Raw genomic sequence first — 18,807 nt, 5'->3', positions numbered from 1 at the left:
AAAGCAATGTGCCCAGTCTGGCCAAGCTGAAAGCCCAGAAAAAAATTCAGAACATTGATGGTAGAAAAGTTGTACGCTGGCACATACCCACTTGAAAAAAAAACCATCAAGTAAGAAGTTGAGAACCAGACCTAGATTGATTTGAAGATCAGTGTCCCAAATATTCTTAAGAATATTGCTAAAAGTGTAATGGGCAACGGTTCTCCAACAAGATTCATAGGAAGTGAAGCTTGTCAATAACTTAAAGGTCATCTTAAAACAGTCTCCAAAAACTAATGAGCTTTTGGAGTTAACTTTAGCAAAAGTTAAAAAGATACTACCAAGGTTTAGTATCCAGAGATCAAGATTGTCTCTAAACATAAATCAATATTGTGAATTCATTTTAGAATTGCACGTTCTAATAGACTTAGACTAAATGGGAAGTCTAAATGGATTCTAGGAAGTCAAGATTTCTTTTAAAAAAAGGCTATATTAAATGCTTTGGACAAGCGAACTAATTATACTTGTTTGTTTATTTATTGAGGAAAATTATACATACTATACTGTATTTGTTAATGCCAAAAGTACAGTATGTGAAGGGCTTTCTTTTCAATAACTGGTGGTCAACCCTTGCAGCAATAACTGCAATTAAATGTTTCCAACAACTGCACTTTTAGCCTGTTCCTTCTTACAGAACAGCTTTAACTCAGAACGTTGATGGGCTTCCTCACATGAACTGCCCATTTCAGATCCTCCCACAGCATTTCTGTAGGATTATAGTCAGGATTTGACTTGGCTATTCCAAAACATTAACTTCTACTTTAACTATTTTTTATTCAAATGTCTTGTATGTTTTGAATTGTGATCATTATCTGTTATCTCTTAAGATTCAGTTCATGAACAAATACACTGACATTTTCCTGTAGAATTTGCTGATACTATTCAGAATTCATCATTCAGAATCCATCAATAATGGCTAGTTGTTCTGGTTCAGAAGCAGCAAAGCAGGCCCAAACCATGTTATTGCCACCACCATGTTTCACAGATGAGATAGGATTCTTATGCTGGTATGCAGGGTTTGCTTTTCATCAAACATAATGCTTTTCAGGAAGTATTTAGGCTTTAGTGACATTGATCTAGCACAGATTTTTTGATGTTTCAGGAAACTGTCAGGAAATTCCTCTTTAGTTCCAGATTGAATCTCCCTCTGACAAGTTTCCCTCCATTACTTCTTGTCCTTCCCCCAGGTGTTATGGTAAATAAATCAACCCCCTCTTCTCTGTATTGGAAGATGGCCATCACGTTATTCATAAGCTTCTCTTTGTTAGGCTAAACATACCTAGTTCCCTTAGGCATTCATCATGCAGCCTCAGTATCTTTTTGTATTCTGGTGACCAGAACAGGATGGAGTATCTCAGGTGTTGCCTCACTAGTGCTGTATATAGTGGTACTGTCACTTTCTGTGATCTTCATGCTATCTCTCTGCTGATGTAGCCTAGGAGTCCATTGGTTTTTTTGGGCAATTGCAGCATACTGCTCATACTTAAGCGGTTCCTAGATTCCTCTCATAGTTACCACTGTTGAGCCAGGTACTGCCTATTCTGTATTTGTTCATTTGTTTTTTCTTGCCTAAGTGCAAGACCTTACTTTTCTTACAATTGAGATGCATCTTGTTGGATAGGGCCCAAATCTGTCAAAACCTTTTTGAATCTGTCTTTTCAATTGTTAGCAGTTCTCCCCAGCTTGGTGCCATATGCAAATCTGATGAATGCCCCTTCAATCCCCTCATTCAGGTCATTTATGAAGATGTTTACGTTTACGTTTACGTTTACGTTTTATTTAATTTATATACCGCCCTTCTCCCTGGGGACTCAGGGCGGTTCACAGGGCATATAAATAAAAATACAATACTATACAAAAGTTAAAACAAAGATTAAATCAGTGCCCAATTAAAAAACAATAATGCAATCTAAAATGACAATTTAAAACCCAGCTCCCCCATCAAGCCAGACCGGCCAATTCAAACAAATGTGTCTTCAGACCACGACGGAAAGTTCGGAGGTCCGATGCCGTCCGGAGCTCCACCGGCAGTTGGTTCCACAAAGCCGGGGCACCCACAGAGAAGGCTCTCCCCCTGGGGGCCGCCAGTCGGCATTCCCTGACCGGAGGCACCCTGAGGAGGCCCTCTCTGTGGGAACGCACAGGGCGGAGGGGAGTTGAAGCCGGCAGCAGGTGGTCCCCGAGGTACCCCGGACCCATGCCATGTAGGGACTTAAAGATCATAACCAAGACCTTGAACCTCACCCGGAAGACAACTGGTAACCAATGCAGCTCGCGGAGCAAAGGTGTAACATGGGAGTACCGGGAAACTCCCAAGACAACTCTCGCGGCCGCATTCTGTACCAGTTGGAGCCTCCGAGTGGTCTTCAAGGGAAGCCCCATGTAGAGAGCATTACAGTAGTCAAGGCGAGAGGTCACGAGCGCATGAGTGACCGTGCACAGGGCATCCCGGTCCAGATAGGGCCGCAACTGGCGCACCAGGCGAACCTGGGCAAAAGCCCCCCTAGTCACGGCCACTACATGATCTTCTAGGGTAAGCCGTGAATCTAGGAGGACTCCCAAGTTGCGAGCCCTATCCACGGGGGGTAAAAGCTCACCCCCCATAGAAAGAGATGGAACATTTTGAATGTCCCAGGATGCCGGAATGCACAGCCACTCAGTCTTGTCAGGGTTGAGCTGAAGTCTGTTCCTCCCCATCCAGACCCGAACCGCCTCCAGGCAACGGGACATCACAGCGAGGGCATCACTGGGGTGGTTTGGGGTCGAAAAGAAAAGTTGGGTATCATCGGCATATTGATGATACCCAACTCAGAGACTATTCAAATCCATTACATTAACATCAGCTGAGGAATGGAGGGCTTGTGGTGGAGGTAGCATATCCCTCCTTGCCCTTCTGTATCTCTCACAGATTTATATATTTCTGGAATACCTTCAGAGATTGGTTCTCTTCCTCTGGGGCGAGTTCAACTCAGTGTCAAAGAAAGATTTAGCCCTAGACTGTTCCTATATGGGATGCCTCAGGACTCACCTCTCACCATACTATTTTAATATCTACATAAAACCATTGAGTGAGACCATCTGTTGGTACAAAATGAAAAAACATCAATATGATGATACTCAAGGTTTGTATTTCCATATCTGGCCATATAAGGGATACTGTTGAAGTTCTCATCCAGTGTCTGGAGGCTGTGAGGGTCTGGATGGGGAAGAACAGGCTGCAACTCAAGGCTGGCAAGGCTGAGTGGCTTTGAGTTTTTAGGCACCCTGGATATGGTGATTTTTCATCTTGGAGTAGGACTCTCCCAAACAGAACTGATACACAATCTGAGAATCCTCTTGGACTCGTGACTCCTGCTTGAAAAATACATGGCAACCATAGCCGGGGGACTTTTGCATTGGATTAATTTGATGTGCCTGTTGCAGCTGTTCCTGAATGTGAGGTTCTAGTCACTGTTACTCATGTCTTAGAAACTTCCATGTTAGATTACTACAATGTCTTCCACACAGAGCTGTCTTTGAAGAACACTCAAAAGCTTCACAAGCAGTACCTTTTTGTGGGACAGGCAAAATATGCCCTGTTGCATTCTGCATCAGTGCATCCAGTCTCCAGCTCTTCAAAGTTCACTCATGCAACATCACTGCTGCACAAGCTACTCTGGCTTCCAGGTGCAATTCAAGGTGTTGGTTGTCATGTTTAAAGCACAACATGGCACAGGGTTAGTTTACTTGTAGGACTATCTATCTCTAAGGGTTTCTGTCCATTCCATCAAATCAAACAGAGCAATCATGCTCCCAGTCCTGTATCAAACAGTGCCATTTCCGGGGAAAAGGAAATATGTCTTGTTTGTCACAGCCCCTGCCAAAGGAAACAACCTCCCAAGTTTCCCTCTTAGTCTTTCCCTCTTAGCCTAGAGAGCGGTTGGAGGTCCAGCCGATCCGAATCCGACCAATTGCGACTAAGAACCCATATTAGGTCTTATCTCGCTGCGATAAGGGTGGCGAGGTCTAATCACTTCGCTGCCCTTATCGCGTCCGCAGATAATCGCCCGGCCGCTCTGTTTAGGGTGACTCGCTCCCTCCTTAATCAGGAGGTGAGGGAGGAACCCTTGCAGGGTCGTGCCGAGGAGTTTAACAACTATCTGTCGGACAAAATCACTCGGATTCGGACCGGTCTGGACTCTGACTGGGCAGAGTCTGGCGATCAGGACGCGGGTGGTCTTGTCGATATCACTTGGGAGGAGTTTGATTCTGTAACTCCGGAGGAAGTGGACAGGATTATGGGGAGACTGAGCTCCACCACGTTTATTGGACCCGTGCCCTTCCTGGCTGGTTTATGCAGCCCGGGAGAGGACACGCAGCTGGTTCCAGGCAGTTATATCAGCTTCTTTGAGTGAGAGTAGCTTCCCTGCTGTCTTGAAAGAGGCGGTGGTGAGGCCCCTCCTCAAGAAGCCTGCCTTGGACCCAGCTGTATTGAACAACTTCCGTCCGGTCTCCAACCTTCGCTTTCTTGCGAAGGTTGTTGAGAGTGTGGTGGCGCATCAGCTCCCTTTGGTCCTGGATGAAGCGGATTATCTAGACCCGTACCAATCAGGTTTCAGGCCCGGGCACAGCACGGAGACGGCATTGATCGCTCTGGTGAATGATCTCTGGAGGGCTCGGGACAGGGGTCATTCCTCTGTTCTAGTCCTATTAGACCTCTCAGCGGCTTTCGATACCATCGACCATGGTATCCTGCTGCGGCGTCTCAGGGGATTGGGAGTGGGAGGCACGGTTTTACAGTGGTTCTCCTCCTATCTCCAGGGACACTCGCAGTCGGTGTTGACAGGAGGGCAGAGGTCGACCGCGAGGTCTCTCGTTTGTGGAGTTCTTCAGGGAACGGTCCTCTCGCCTCTCCTGTTCAACATCTATATGAAACCGCTGGGTGAGATCATTCGTGGCTTTGGAGTTGGGTATCATCAGTACGCTGATGATACCCAGCTTTTTCTTTCTACCCCAAACCACCCCAGTGATGCCCTCAACGTGATGTCCCGTTGCCTGGAGGCGGTTCGGGTCTGGATGGGGAGGAACAGACTTCAACTCAACCCCGACAAGACCGAGTGGCTTTGCATACCTTCATCCCGGGTCTATTCGGATATTCCATCTCTCTCTATGGGGGGTGAATTATTACCCCCCGTAGATAGGGCTCGCAACTTGGGAGTCCTCCTAGATTCGCGGCTTACCTTGGAAGATCACATGGTGGCTGTGACTAGGGGGGCTTTCGCCCAGGTTCGCCTGGTGCGCCAGTTGCGGCCCTATCTAAGCCGGGATGATTTATGCACGGTCACTCACGCACTCGTGACCTCTCGTCTAGACTACTGCAACGCTCTCTACATGGGGCTTCCCTTGAGGACCACCCGGAGGCTCCAACTGGTACAGAATGCAGCCGCGAGAGTTGTGTTGGGAGTCTCCCGATACTCCCATGTGACACCTCTGCTCCGTGAGCTGCATTGGTTGCCAGTTGTCTTCCGGGTGAGATTCAAGGTGCTAGTAATGGTGTTCAAAGCCCTCCATGGCATGGGGCTGGAGTACCTCAGGGAACATCTGCTGCCGGCATCAAGCTCCCTGCACCCTGTGCGTTCCCACAGAGAGGGCCTCCTCAGGGTGCCACCGGTCAGAGAATGTCGACTGGTGGCCCCCAGGGGGAGATCCTTCTCTGTGGGCGCCCCGGAGCTATGGAACCAGCTACCGGTTGAGCTCCGGACGGCGCCCAATCTGCGCTCCTTTCGCCGTGATCTGAAAACATACTTGTTCGATCAAGCCGGCCTGGCCTGAGGGGGGATTGATGGGGTTTTTATCATTTTTATTGGGGTTTTTACTATGTATCAATTGTATTTTAATTGGGCATGTATTTAATTATCTTTTAGTTTTTGTAAATTTCTGTGTTTTATTCTTGCCCTGTACACCGCCCTGAGTCCTTCGGGAGAAGGGCGGTATAGAAATATTAATAAATTAAATTAAATTAAATTCTCCCCAAGCATTATGTGTTTATGAAAGTTATATAATGCCATATGTACTGTAGTATTTTAATTTATTATGGTTTTATGTGGTTTATATGTACTGTTTGCTGCCCAGTATTAATATTTAATATTTATTTCATGTAACATTTAATTAGTATTTAAGATGGGCAGCTATATACATTTTACAGTATAAAATAAATAAGAGTGAAAATAAAGATCCTTACAATGAATGGGAATAGCCTCATTCTTTTCCACTGAGAGATTTACAAGGGAACATCTACCAAAAACTCTTCTAAGTTCTACATCCTTTCTCCATTCCCGCTCAAGAAAAAAAAACACTTTTCTATCCAGCATCAGAATGAACTGCACTATGCGGGCAAAACCAGTGTCCCTAATTATAAAAAGCTTGAAGTATATGTCAAATAATATAGGTGAGTATCTTAACATATGGAATGTGCACGTGAAATATTCAAAACTAAATAACATCTCATAATGTTGAAATTCATTTTTGGTGAATTCTAAATAGTCTATTACAGGTAGTCCTCAACTTACAACAGTTTCTTTAGTGACTGTTCAAAGTTACAATAAAACTGAAAAAAGTGACTTATGACCATTTCTCATAGTTATGACTTTTTCAGCATCCCCATGATCATGTGGTCAAAATTCAGAGACTTGACAACTGGTTGATATTTATGACCATTGCTGTGTCCCAAGATTATATGATTACCTTTGGCGTCCTTCTGACAAGCAAAGTCAATAGGGAAGCCAGATTCACTTAACAACCAGGTTACTAACTTATGAACTGCAGTGATTCCCTTAACAACTGAGGCAAGAAAGTTCATAAAATGGGGCAAAACTCACATAACAAATGTCTAAACAACATAAATTTTGGGATCAATTTGTGGTCATAAGTTGAAAACTACCTGTAAATTTATATGGCCATATAATTTCTTATTTATCCAAGATAAAATTTGGAAAAGTCAGCAGAAACTATTATCATTATTTTCATTCTCTCTTTTCTTTCTATAGGATTAGATTAGCATTCTCCAATAATACACTTAGGGACTTGCTTGAATTGTTCCAGACAAGGAACCCTTTTCTCTCTCTAATTGATACACACACACATACACACTCACACACAAACATACATACATACATACATTTGTATAATGGAAAATTATACAAATTTTATAATCTTGGTCTAAAGAGAAATATATTAAGGACTATCTCCGAACCTGTTTCAGCTTAACTATGTCCTCCCTCATAAAACCAATCTCCACTAACCTTGCAGCAAATAATGCTAGGGGAAGGAAGATCACATCTTTGTGCTTTCTTTTCTTCTTCTTATTATTATTCATTATTATACCAATGAGCATTGATATAAGATGCTTTGCAATCTTGAGATTTTACAGTAAGTATTTTAGGAGCAGAGATACAATAAATAAATACAATTCATCATGTTGGATCAAAAGTAAGTGTAAATATGCTACTGTTGCATAGTTTCAAAGAAATCAGACCCTATCTAATTCAAAAACTCTTAAAAAGCAGAGTTTTCAACAAAAATAGGTATGTTCACAGAATACTACTAGATTACAAATTATTCCATCATAGCTTAAGTATGCTACAAAGTAATTTATATTTCAGTGTGTTAGCTCAGAAAACTAGACTGAATTTAAACTAACTAAAATAATATGATACACTTAGATAATTGTTTCATGCTACCAGTCCTGGTGTCATAAATTCTACTCATCATTTCAAATGTGCTCTGTTTATGTCTTTTCCAAAAAGTATAGCCTTTCAAAGAGCTTTCAAAGAATGAAAATGATGAATGGTAATTTTGTATGATTTCTATACAATCAGCAAAAGAGATATGACATCTGTGGGCACTTTATCACCCCAGACTTAAATAGTTATCCACCTAAGATGTAATAATGATATAGGTAAAATTGTAATCTCTTTTATACTTTTGCAGTATATTCATGTGCAAAATATTATAATGATTCTAATACTGTGGAAAAGACATGGCACAAGTACATACTACCCACTCACCCAATCTCCAATGTAAGTGTGTACAAATTTTGTTACACATTAAAAGAATGTTGAAAACTGTTCTACTGTCTTTCTTGTCTGGATATGTTGTAGAATTGAAGCACTATTATTATTTCAAAATAAAGAAACAGAAGAAATAAGAGCTGGTAGGGAAATAAGTAAAACAACCCTATGACAAACTAAGAACCTGAGAACTCAAAAAATTACTTTATTTTAATATTTAGTATTTTAGAAAAGAGAAATGATTAACTGCACAGGGAGTAAACACATTAATTCAATTTAATTAGGTTATGTTATTGTGGATCAAGACATGCCTACTTTTTGAAAAGCATCTTCTGGTACTTCAATCAAAGACCAAGTCAAGGTTACCTGGTATTGCCTTGAAAAAAGGCTACCAATCCCTTACATAACTATCTGCCAGGAAAATTGTGTGGGTGGGCTAATTACTGTACACAGACATCTAATTATCTGATTCTATCAATAGAGGATTGTATTCCCCTTGAATATTGGTTTATAGTTGGTGCACATAGATACAATTCTGTTACATATACTATTCAATGAATTTAGAATTAACATGTACATATTCCATTTACTTCATAAAATATCTGTACACTACTTTGTGTTGAGAAAAAAACTGAATGAAAAAAGAAATCAAGGTAAAACAATTTTAGTGCATACTTGACATTGTCATTTAAGAAAAAATTTACTGATAAAAACCAAGGATTACTACACTCAACAAATGTTTACATACTGAAAGTTGTCCAGATAAAAACTGTGGTACATCTCTCAACATGCCAGGACTCATGGGAGAAGTGACTGATATGGAAGGCCGATCCATTTTCTGAGATTCAAATGAACTAGAACCTGAAAGTGTAATTAATTTTAATTCGTTAAATTACCAGATACATAATACACACCCAAAAATGATATCAATAGAACTTTAAGTAAATGAAAGCAATGCAGCTAAAGCTGAGCAAATGCAGATCCCTCATTTCAAAAGGAAACTTTATTGATATTTCACTGATTGAAATTTATGTTAGTTAATTAAAAATGATAAATTATAGATATTATAAACCATGACAATCTAAACAATAAAGTTATGCAATTTGCCATATTCTCTATATTTGGCTGCTCAGAGGAATTGATTTGCTTCTCAAATTACTCCTGGATTAAATAAACTGCAGTAATATTTTACAATTAGAAAAACAAATTATAAAAATGAGTATTTTTCTTTTTCCAGAAAGTATATTGCTGTTTTTTTCTTGCTGTGCTTGTAAAACACTAAAACTGCTGACAATTGTGTGATATACTTAATGTCTGAATTTTCCTAAAGCCATAAAAATACTTGGAAATTTAAACAAGTTTAGGAAGTCAATATAAAGGAAAAGCTGACTTCTGACAAAACAGTTATTAAAGAACGAGTAAAACGTAACAAAGATATGTATGTAGAAATAGAGTAGTAGCTATACCTCAATTTTCAGATGGATATTACATCTAACAAATAAAACTTACTGGACTCCAACTGTGCATGCGTACTGTCAGGTATTCTGGGAATATCCCTGCAATTATGAAGAATAAAATTTAACATATTGTATCTAGCCAGCACAGCTAGCATATAATAAATGCGAAAATAAGGGAAGCATAACAGAACACTTGAAGCTCCAAAAATATACTTATTCAGAATAAGTTTCTGAATATCAACATCAAACTGAAAACAGTATTTTGTCTTGTTTTCAGTTGTATAAAATGCAATATAGAAAAATATATGGGCGATCTTCATTGTCTTAAAAAACTAAAAAAAAAAATATTCCATGAGGAGGAGATCATGTTTAACAGATATCAATAAACCTTGGCGTAATCAAGTCATTAATTAGAGTATTAAAAGAAAGTAAAATAAGGATGAATATTAATTGGTTACAGAACACTAAACCTTGTCTAATCTTTTTGTTTTTGCATGATATAAACTCAGCTTGAATATTAAATGAGACTATGTGCAAATTTTAAATAATGAAAGAAGCATTCTATAATATAACTCACCCAATTGGCCTTGAAACTACAAGTTCCACTTGTGGCTCTGGTTTGGATTCAAGGATGATGTTATATACTTCTTCAAAAGTAGCTCCTTGCAAAAGCCTTCCATTCCATTCTAATACTTCATCACCTAAAAGTATAATCATCATAATCTGTTTACTGAAGAAAACTATATCTCTGAACTCTTATCGGTATTAGTGACATTTGATCTTTATAATTTGCTTGTTTAATTTTTTTAAAAAAAGGCTTTATATGACCTTTATGAAATAAATAAAAAATGCATTTATACTTAAATAACAAATATATCCATTAAAAGAATTTTTGTACTTTAAATAGCATATTAGTTCCTAAAATAAAGTATGTACAACATTATTTCACCTTGCATTACTTATCTTTTAATATATGTTCTACAGAACACTGCAACTGAGTGTAAAATAAATAATAAATATATTTAAAATAAGAATGATTTCCACAATCTTCATGTTAGATGCTGACTTTAAATAGCAGTTGCAACAAGTGGCTTCTCCTTGATATAATTGAAGGACACCTTTACGTTGATGATAAAACTATAGGCCACTTCCCAAAGAAATAAATGAGCAGGACTCTTAAATAAAAAGATGGATAGAAGCCGCAGCAATATGAATTTACTCAATTGCACTGATGATGGATGTACCGTACATTACAAAACCTGAAGAACTAACTTGGGGAGAAAATCTCTCCATGTGATCATAAAGAGTCAACCAAGTTGAAGGCAAAAAATCAAAAAGTAAAAAAAAAATGGGGATCCCTGGCATAAGTTAGCTATAATCCATATCACAGGAAAATTCTTGGAACACCAATAAAATGCAAGTGATCTCAGTCACAGTATACATAACAAATGTTCTTTATTTTCAGTGGGACTTCATTAAAAATGCTTAGACTTCAAACAAAAGAAACTATCTTGCTAAGAGTGTTATCTCAGACACCAAGTAGACATGATTCTATGAGAAAGAGAGAAATGTCTGTTTTCTTTTTACTATCTAAAATATTTTCTCTTTCCTCATATAATTTAAATGGCAAATTTAATTATATTTTTTAAAAAATTAAATAGACTGTCACTATTTGCTACTATGCTCAATTCAAAACATTGAGCTTTAGCTTTAAAATTGTAAGCTATCAGGGACTAGTTACTCGAAGAAGTTTCTGAATATGACCAAATATTAAAATGCCCAGGGAAATGTTTTCTAACTCACATATCATTATTTTCAACTAAATAACAGATATGGAATATCATACCTTCTCACCATTATCATTTGTTTCTTATTTATTTGTCATAATTGTAACTGTCATAATAAAATATACCCATCACATATGCTGAAAAATCCTAAGAATGAATAATCTCAAATTTTGCAACAAAATAAAAAATATACTGTTAAGAGGAAAGATTTTTAATAATACAGTTGCGCATCCTAGTATTGATTGCATACATTAAACTAGTCTAAAATTCAAAACTATCCTTTCTTAATTATAAAATTTTGAACAGTTCTCATACCTGGCCTCAGATGTCCAACTGTGTCGGCTAAACTTCCTTTTTTTACTTTGGTGATAAATGCACATAGTCGACCTGATTCTGTCATCTTTCCTCCGACCACCTGTTTAAACATGATGATTAAAATCATATTTTAAAGGTTCACAGAGGTCTTTTTTCCTCAGATCAGTTTTAATTTGGTACCCATACTTACATCAAATATATTAGACTTAATTGAGCGGGACATTAATAAGGCCAATACTTTCTTATGGGTATTTTCCAGAAATATTTTTAGCTAGTTTAATTCAGATCTGTTAGTTCGATCAGGTTACACTTCCATCAAGCTAATAACCAATTTCATATACAGAAGCTCTGTATAGATACAGAACATATAAATATGAACTGTATATTATTGCTAATGGAAATTGGTTCACTATAGTTTATATCATATTTGGACAAAAATTGAACATAGGTAACCCTCACTTATCAACTGCCTTGTTTAATGACCACAAATGTAACTGAGGCCACTAATTGTAATTGCCAAGTGCCGAAATTTTGATCATGTGGCCACAGGGATGCAGTTGTAAGTGTGAGGCTTAGTAATGTCACTTTTTTTCAGTGCCACTGTAACTAAACAAATGGTAACTTGTATTCAAGTCCTCTGTTATGATGAGAGCAAATTTACTGTATCACTTACAAAAACTAAAACATTTTTTGGCATAGACATATGTAAATGCCTAGAAATGTATGCATAATTTCATCAAACAATTCAGTTTGTGAGTCCAGTGAGTCTCACAAACTGAATTGTTTGATGAAATTAAGGACTCACTGGAGAAGGAAGGACTCACACCATTGCACTCATTTCTCATGCTAGTAAAGTTATGCTTAAAATCCTACAAGCTAGACTCCAGCAATATGTGGAGCAAGAACTACCAGAAATACAGGGAGGATTTCAAAGAGGCAGAGGAACTAGAGATCAAATTGCCAACATACGCTGGATCATGGAGAAAGCTAGGGAGTTCTAGAAAAACATCTACTTCTTCCTCATTGACTGTGCTAAAGCATTTGATTATGTGGATCACAACAAACTGTGGCAAGTTCTTAAAGAGATGGGAGTACCAGACCATCTTATTTGTCTCTTGAGAAACCTATATGCGGGTCAAGAAGCAACAGTGAGAACTGGACAAGGAACCACTGATTGGTTCAAAATTGGGAAAGGAGTCCGGCAAGGCTGTATACTGTCACCCTGCCTGTTTAACTTATATGCAGAGCACATCATGAGAAAGGCAGGGCTAGATGAATCAAAAGTTGGAATTAAAATTGCTGGGAGAAATATCAACAACCTAAGATATGCAGATGATACCACTCTAATGGCAGAAAGTGAAGAGAAACTAAAGAGCCTCTTGTTACGAGTGAAGAAGGAGAGTGCAAATAGATGGGGAAGAAATGGAGGTAGTGACAGATTTCCTGGGCTCCAAGATCACCGCAGATGGGGACTGTAGCCAAGAAATTAAAAGATGCTTGCTCCTGGGGAGGAAAGCCATGGCAAATCTAGACAGCACACTAAAAGCAGAGACATCACCCTGCCAACAAAAGTGTGTGTAGTCAAAGCTACGGTCTTCCAAGTTGCAATGATAGCTGTGAAAGTTGGACCATAAGAAAGGCTGAACACCAAAGAATTGAAGCCTTTGAACTATGGTGCTGGAGAAGACTCCTGCAAGTCCCTTGGACTGCAAGGCAATCAAACCGGTCAGTCCTAGAGCAGATCAACCCTGACTGCTCTTTAAAAGGCCAGATCCTGAAGTTGAAACTCAAATATTTTGGCCACCTAAGGAGAAGGAAGGACTCACTGGAGAAGAGCCTAATGCTGGGAAAGATTGAGGGCAATAGAAGAAGGGGACGACAGAGAATGAGGTGGCTGGATGAAGTCACTGAAGCAGTAGGTGTGAGCCTAAATGGACTCCAGAAGATGGTAGAGGACAGGAAGGCCTGGAGGAATGTTGTCCATGGGGTAACGATGGGTCAGACACAACTTCGCAACTAACAACAACAACAATTCAGTTTGTAACACTGTAACTCAATCCAAATTATATTTAAAAGCATGTAATGGAACCCTAGAGCATTTCTTCCAAAAAACTTTTAACTTTAACTTTGAATATTTAAATTATAGTTGTAGGGAAGCAACCTGCACAGTGCAAACATGAGAAAAAAGGGTTATACACAGAGAGAGAGAGAAATATCTATTAAAGAAAGAACATATGCAGAAGAGATAGTACCGTATGAGTATATTGAAGAACTGTAGAAAAAATATCCCTAATTTAATTAATATATACCACTGAATAAAAGTGAAGTTAAATGTGTCCTAGAAAATACTGCAAACAACAAGGTATAGGAATTGATGAAATACTAGCAGAAGTGTTTTAAACTTTGCAAGATGAAGTAATTAAAGTGCAAGTGACAATTTGTAAATATTTAGGGAAAAGTGAGCAGGGGCCAAGGGATTGAAAAGTATAAATGTGTATTCCAATATCAAAAAGTACTGTGCTAAAGAATGTTCAAATTACTAATAAACTGTACTTATTTCACATGATAGTAAACTAATCTTCAAGATTTTGCAACACAGACATCAACAACACTTCAAAGAGAACTGCTAGATGTACAATCTTGATTCAAAAGAGGCAAGATCAACCAGGATCACACTACCAATATTCAGTGAATAATTGAAAAGGCAACAAGTTCCACAAAGATGTCTATTTTTTATTTTTGTTTTCCACTAACATTTTGATTATAATTGGCAACAAATTGTGGACAACCATTAAAAATGAAATGGATTTCATTTGCCTATTCAAGAATGTGAATGATGGTTAGGAAGCAACAAATAAGAACAGAATATTAAGCAACTAAATGCTTCAAAACTGGGAATAGATCACCCCAAAATTATATATTGTCATCCAATTTATTTACCTCAAAAATTAATAGGGATTGTAACTATATCAGCTACTTGGGAGAACGACTGTGACAGATGCAGGCAAAATAATAAATTGCAAGAACTACGGTATCTTTAGAATGGTATATTGAGTTCACTTTCCCTTTTTATTAAACTCTCAGACCAGAGAGATAAGGTACATGCCTTCATTTACAAAGTTTGATATGACTTTCCTAGCCTCAGAGGGGAGGAATTCATTATTACAAAGTGTATACTTTGTGTGGTAGTTTTACTTATAGAGACCATCAGGGAGCAGTACATAACAACTTTCATTCTTCAGATAAGAGTTATCACACATCTGTAGCCATGATCTTTCAATGGGGCTCAAATCCCTTAGTGGGAATTGAATCCCTGTAAAATGTACTTATGAAAGTCATACAAGTGAGAGCATGACATATGTAGCATCTATATTTCTCAATCTTAAAGGATTGAGTTTTATTCTCCAATTGCTTTCAGCTACATTGTCAAGCTGACTGCTCTTTAGAAGGCCAGATCCTGAAGCTAAAACTCAAATACTTTGGCCACCTAATGAGAAGGAAGGACTCACTGGAGAAGAGCCTAATGCTGGGAAAGATTGAGGGCAATAGAAGAAGGGGACGACAGAGAATGAGGTGGCTGGATGGAGTCATTGAAGCAGTAGGCGTGAGCTTAGATGGACTCCAGAAGATGGTAGAGGACAGGAAGGCCTGGAGGAACATTGTCCATAGGGTCGCGATGGGTCGGACACGACTTCGCAACTAACAACAACAACAACATTGTCAAGGAAAGATCATCAAAAAATTAATCTGTGATGTATATGTAAATAATTATGTACAACACTTTTGGGCAGTTCAGACTAAATATACTAAATATAGCCACATGTGAATATGATGCACAAGATTTCTAGTCTATATTAAGCCACACTAAACATAACTGATCAAATGAAGTTATTGAGCAAACTATATTCATTTAAATTTATGGTAGCTGAATTCATGCAATGTTTCTGTCTTTGCATTCCAACTTCTTTTCTTGCAAACCTGCTCCAAATTTGCTCAAATATTCTTTCTTGAACTGTTTTGAGGTTCAAAAAGGTTTTGAATTGATAATACTTTAATTTGATGTTATTAAAATTTTATTTATTTGTTCAAATTTTATTGCCACCTACAGGTATCTCACATATTTGACTGGACAGCTCACACAGTTAAAAAAACCCAAACAATACAAAGAAATTATCAAAATATTAGGAACAAAAACCATTAAGACACACTTGAGCAATTAAAAAGCATTAAAATCCATAAAAACAAACTGAAGGAGAGTGCAATCCATTTTACTAATAGTACTATCATTCTGCAGACTCCACACCATCACTGGATCCCCAGAGATGATGACAAACCCATGTCTTCAAGCCCTTTTCGAAGGCCAACAGGGCTACAACCAATCTAACCTTGTGGAGAATGATGTTCCATAGGCAGGTGCTGCAACAGACACAGCTCTCCTCCTGGGCCCCATAAGATAATATTCCTTAGTAGGCGGGACCTGTAACATGCCCCTTCTCCCAGACCTGATGGGGTAAGTAGTTGTAACCATGGAGAGCCAATCCTTCAAATTATCCAGCCCTATGTCACATAGGACTATATAATAATTACCAGCACCATAAATAAATCCAGAAGGAAACTGGCTACCAATGCAACTCACAGAGAAGAGTTGTAATGTCCTTTGATTTTATTTAATTAACTATTAATTAATAGTTCTTAATAAATCTATGACAAGAAAAAATAAAGCATCTAGAGAATCTTTTTTTATTCAAACGTATTGACCATCCAACTCCAATGGACTCTTATGATTAAGCACTTTTCATTAAATGGTTGTAAGTAGTATCTTTGTTTTGAAAAACAGTGTTAAGATATATAAAAAATAATAACCATTTCTAATAAAAAAATATTTGCATCTCAACTGAAAACTTTGACTACTGACCTTAAGTCCAAGCATTGCTCCTGAATCTCTAGGCACACTTCCATCTTTTAGGCGCTTATTTAACAAAATTCGGCCAATTAAGCCATCTCCATCTTTGGATGGCTGCCAGGTTACAGGATGCTATAGTATACATTAAACAAAATAAAAACCAGCAAAATTAAATTTGTGAAAAGGAATCCCAGCATCACATTTATTTGGCACTATTAAGTACTGTGAAATAGCTATGATTACACTATTACTGCTTTTAAACATAGGAATCAGAATTCCCATGATTCCACTATGATTATAAAAGTCATTTCTCACATCTTCCTAAATAACTATTCCAAATGTACCTAAATTATACTTACGCACTGAACACCAATCCAGCTTATCATTATGGATTTGAAAACAGTGAACATCATTTCTGAATATAGAGAGCATGAATGGGGGATCTAACACAAAAAATACTTTAAAAGTTAATAAATGAGATATGATCTTAAGTAATTAAAAAGCCATATATTACTTGAAAATAAATCCCACCATGTTCAGTCTCTAAAATTCATTTAAATAAACTAATAATTTAAAATTTTCTCTCAGTTATATTGAACACTTAATTTTTATTTATTTCGCATACTGTAGGTTCCAGAATAGTACATGTCAGTATTTCTGAAAATTTAGCCAATGATTTCAAACTTAGTACATCTGGTTTTGTATAATCATAGCACTTTGTCACATAATGTACTACTGTCATGCTCTCACAAGTACACAAATAAGCATGCACATTACATTTGGCAACAGTGATAGCCTACAAAAGAAAGCAAGAAAGAGCAATAATAAACCACATACAGCAGATACAACTACTACCCCATAATGCAGATAATGTCACGGTGACAAAACAAATGAAATGGCAATGAAAGGGAAAAAAGAAAAACAATTCTGTCCAAATAGGTACAGTTCCCCCTCTCCCATTTTTTTCAACCTGGGAATTAAACTATTAATTTAATTTCCAACCCCAGGGGCATTAAAGTGGTAATTAAACATGCCAATTCAGAAATAATTCTCATTGTTTAATCATAAAGATAATATCACCAAAATAGTATTGCATGTCCATAAAAGCAATGTTTCTTTTTAGTGCCTGGATAATTTTGTTCTTCCTTATACTTTTGGATGTAATCCATAATTGTGCTTTTGTTTTTCTTTTCTGCACCTCAAGAAATGTTAGATTAGACCTGCCTTTGTATTCTTGATCTGTTTTAATGAGTGACAGAGAGCAAACAAAGACCAAATGAGCAGATTAAAATGCAGGCACCACAAAGCCAATACCTTTTCACTATGGCTATGTTCCTCATTTAGAGTTGTGCTACTACAAGTGTCTACCCCAGAGTCCTTAATCTGAGGTTCAGACCATTCCAAGTCCTCTTCCAAAGACTGGCCACCAAAACACACCATTTTCTTTTGTCTTTCAGATAAGATGTTAGAGTCCGACAAAACTGCCTGCTCACTAGTTTTTCTTTTTCCCCTTTGACTGTCCCCTACAGGCATGGGATAAAAAGGGTACAAGAAGAAAACATGCTGAGATGTAAATAAAACAAAGAAAACATGAAATGGTAAAGGAAACTAAATGGTAAGGCTCCACATGTCTCACCAAAGACATTGGGGATGCCTCACTGCTATGCCAAGATGTATGGTCCCAGCTGTAGTCCATGTCTCCTGTGAGGATCAGACAGACAAGATAGTGCAGCAAAGGAAAGGTGAAAGGAAGGATAGACAAAGATATAATAGATTTTGCATTTCTATCATCCTGCCTTTATATGCTTTACTCACTAGCATGTTATCTGGAAAAAGCAGAAATCCCAAACGACCGATATATATACACATATACATATGTGTCATATGTTAACTCTTAGATACCTTGCTAGGCCCCAAACATGGGGCAAATCTTTATTTCCTGTTTTCAGCCTTATCTCAAAGGCCATCGAACAGGCTGTAGTCACACCTGGACAGTTCATATATTTGTTTAAATTACTAACAAAATTCTCTCCCTAAATTCTTTGTTAGTAATTTAAACACATATACATATACATATACATATACATATATGATAAGTGCAAGATAGTGTTCATGTTTGTGTGCATGTGTTTGTATTCTGTATATGTAATATGTAAGATTTTACAGATTTGGTACTACTAACATCACATTACATGCCAAACATAAAAAACCCCATGAGAATATGACTGTTACAACCTTATGAACTTCAGAAAAAGACA

At 37.8% G+C, this 18,807-nt stretch overlaps 1 protein-coding gene across 1 annotated transcript in view; it reads right to left on the bottom strand.

The window, feature by feature from the left end:
* The window catches only part of RIMS2 (regulating synaptic membrane exocytosis 2), a gene marked incomplete at both ends in the record, with an annotated part of 276,924 nt that overhangs the window by 135,999 nt on the left and 122,118 nt on the right, over nt 1-18,807 (bottom strand). Inside the window, 6 exon segments of the mRNA XM_083359700.1 lie at nt 8,836-8,948; nt 9,597-9,643; nt 10,122-10,245; nt 11,647-11,746; nt 16,562-16,681; nt 17,864-18,072. Coding sequence (XP_083215826.1) covers nt 8,836-8,948; nt 9,597-9,643; nt 10,122-10,245; nt 11,647-11,746; nt 16,562-16,681; nt 17,864-18,072 — 713 coding nt within the window.

The sequence above is a fragment of the Vipera ursinii genome (genome assembly GCF_947247035.1).
Source record: "Vipera ursinii genome assembly, chromosome: 3".
Lineage (NCBI taxonomy): Eukaryota > Metazoa > Chordata > Lepidosauria > Squamata > Viperidae > Vipera > Vipera ursinii.
This window is presented reverse-complemented; position numbering and strand designations above follow the sequence as displayed.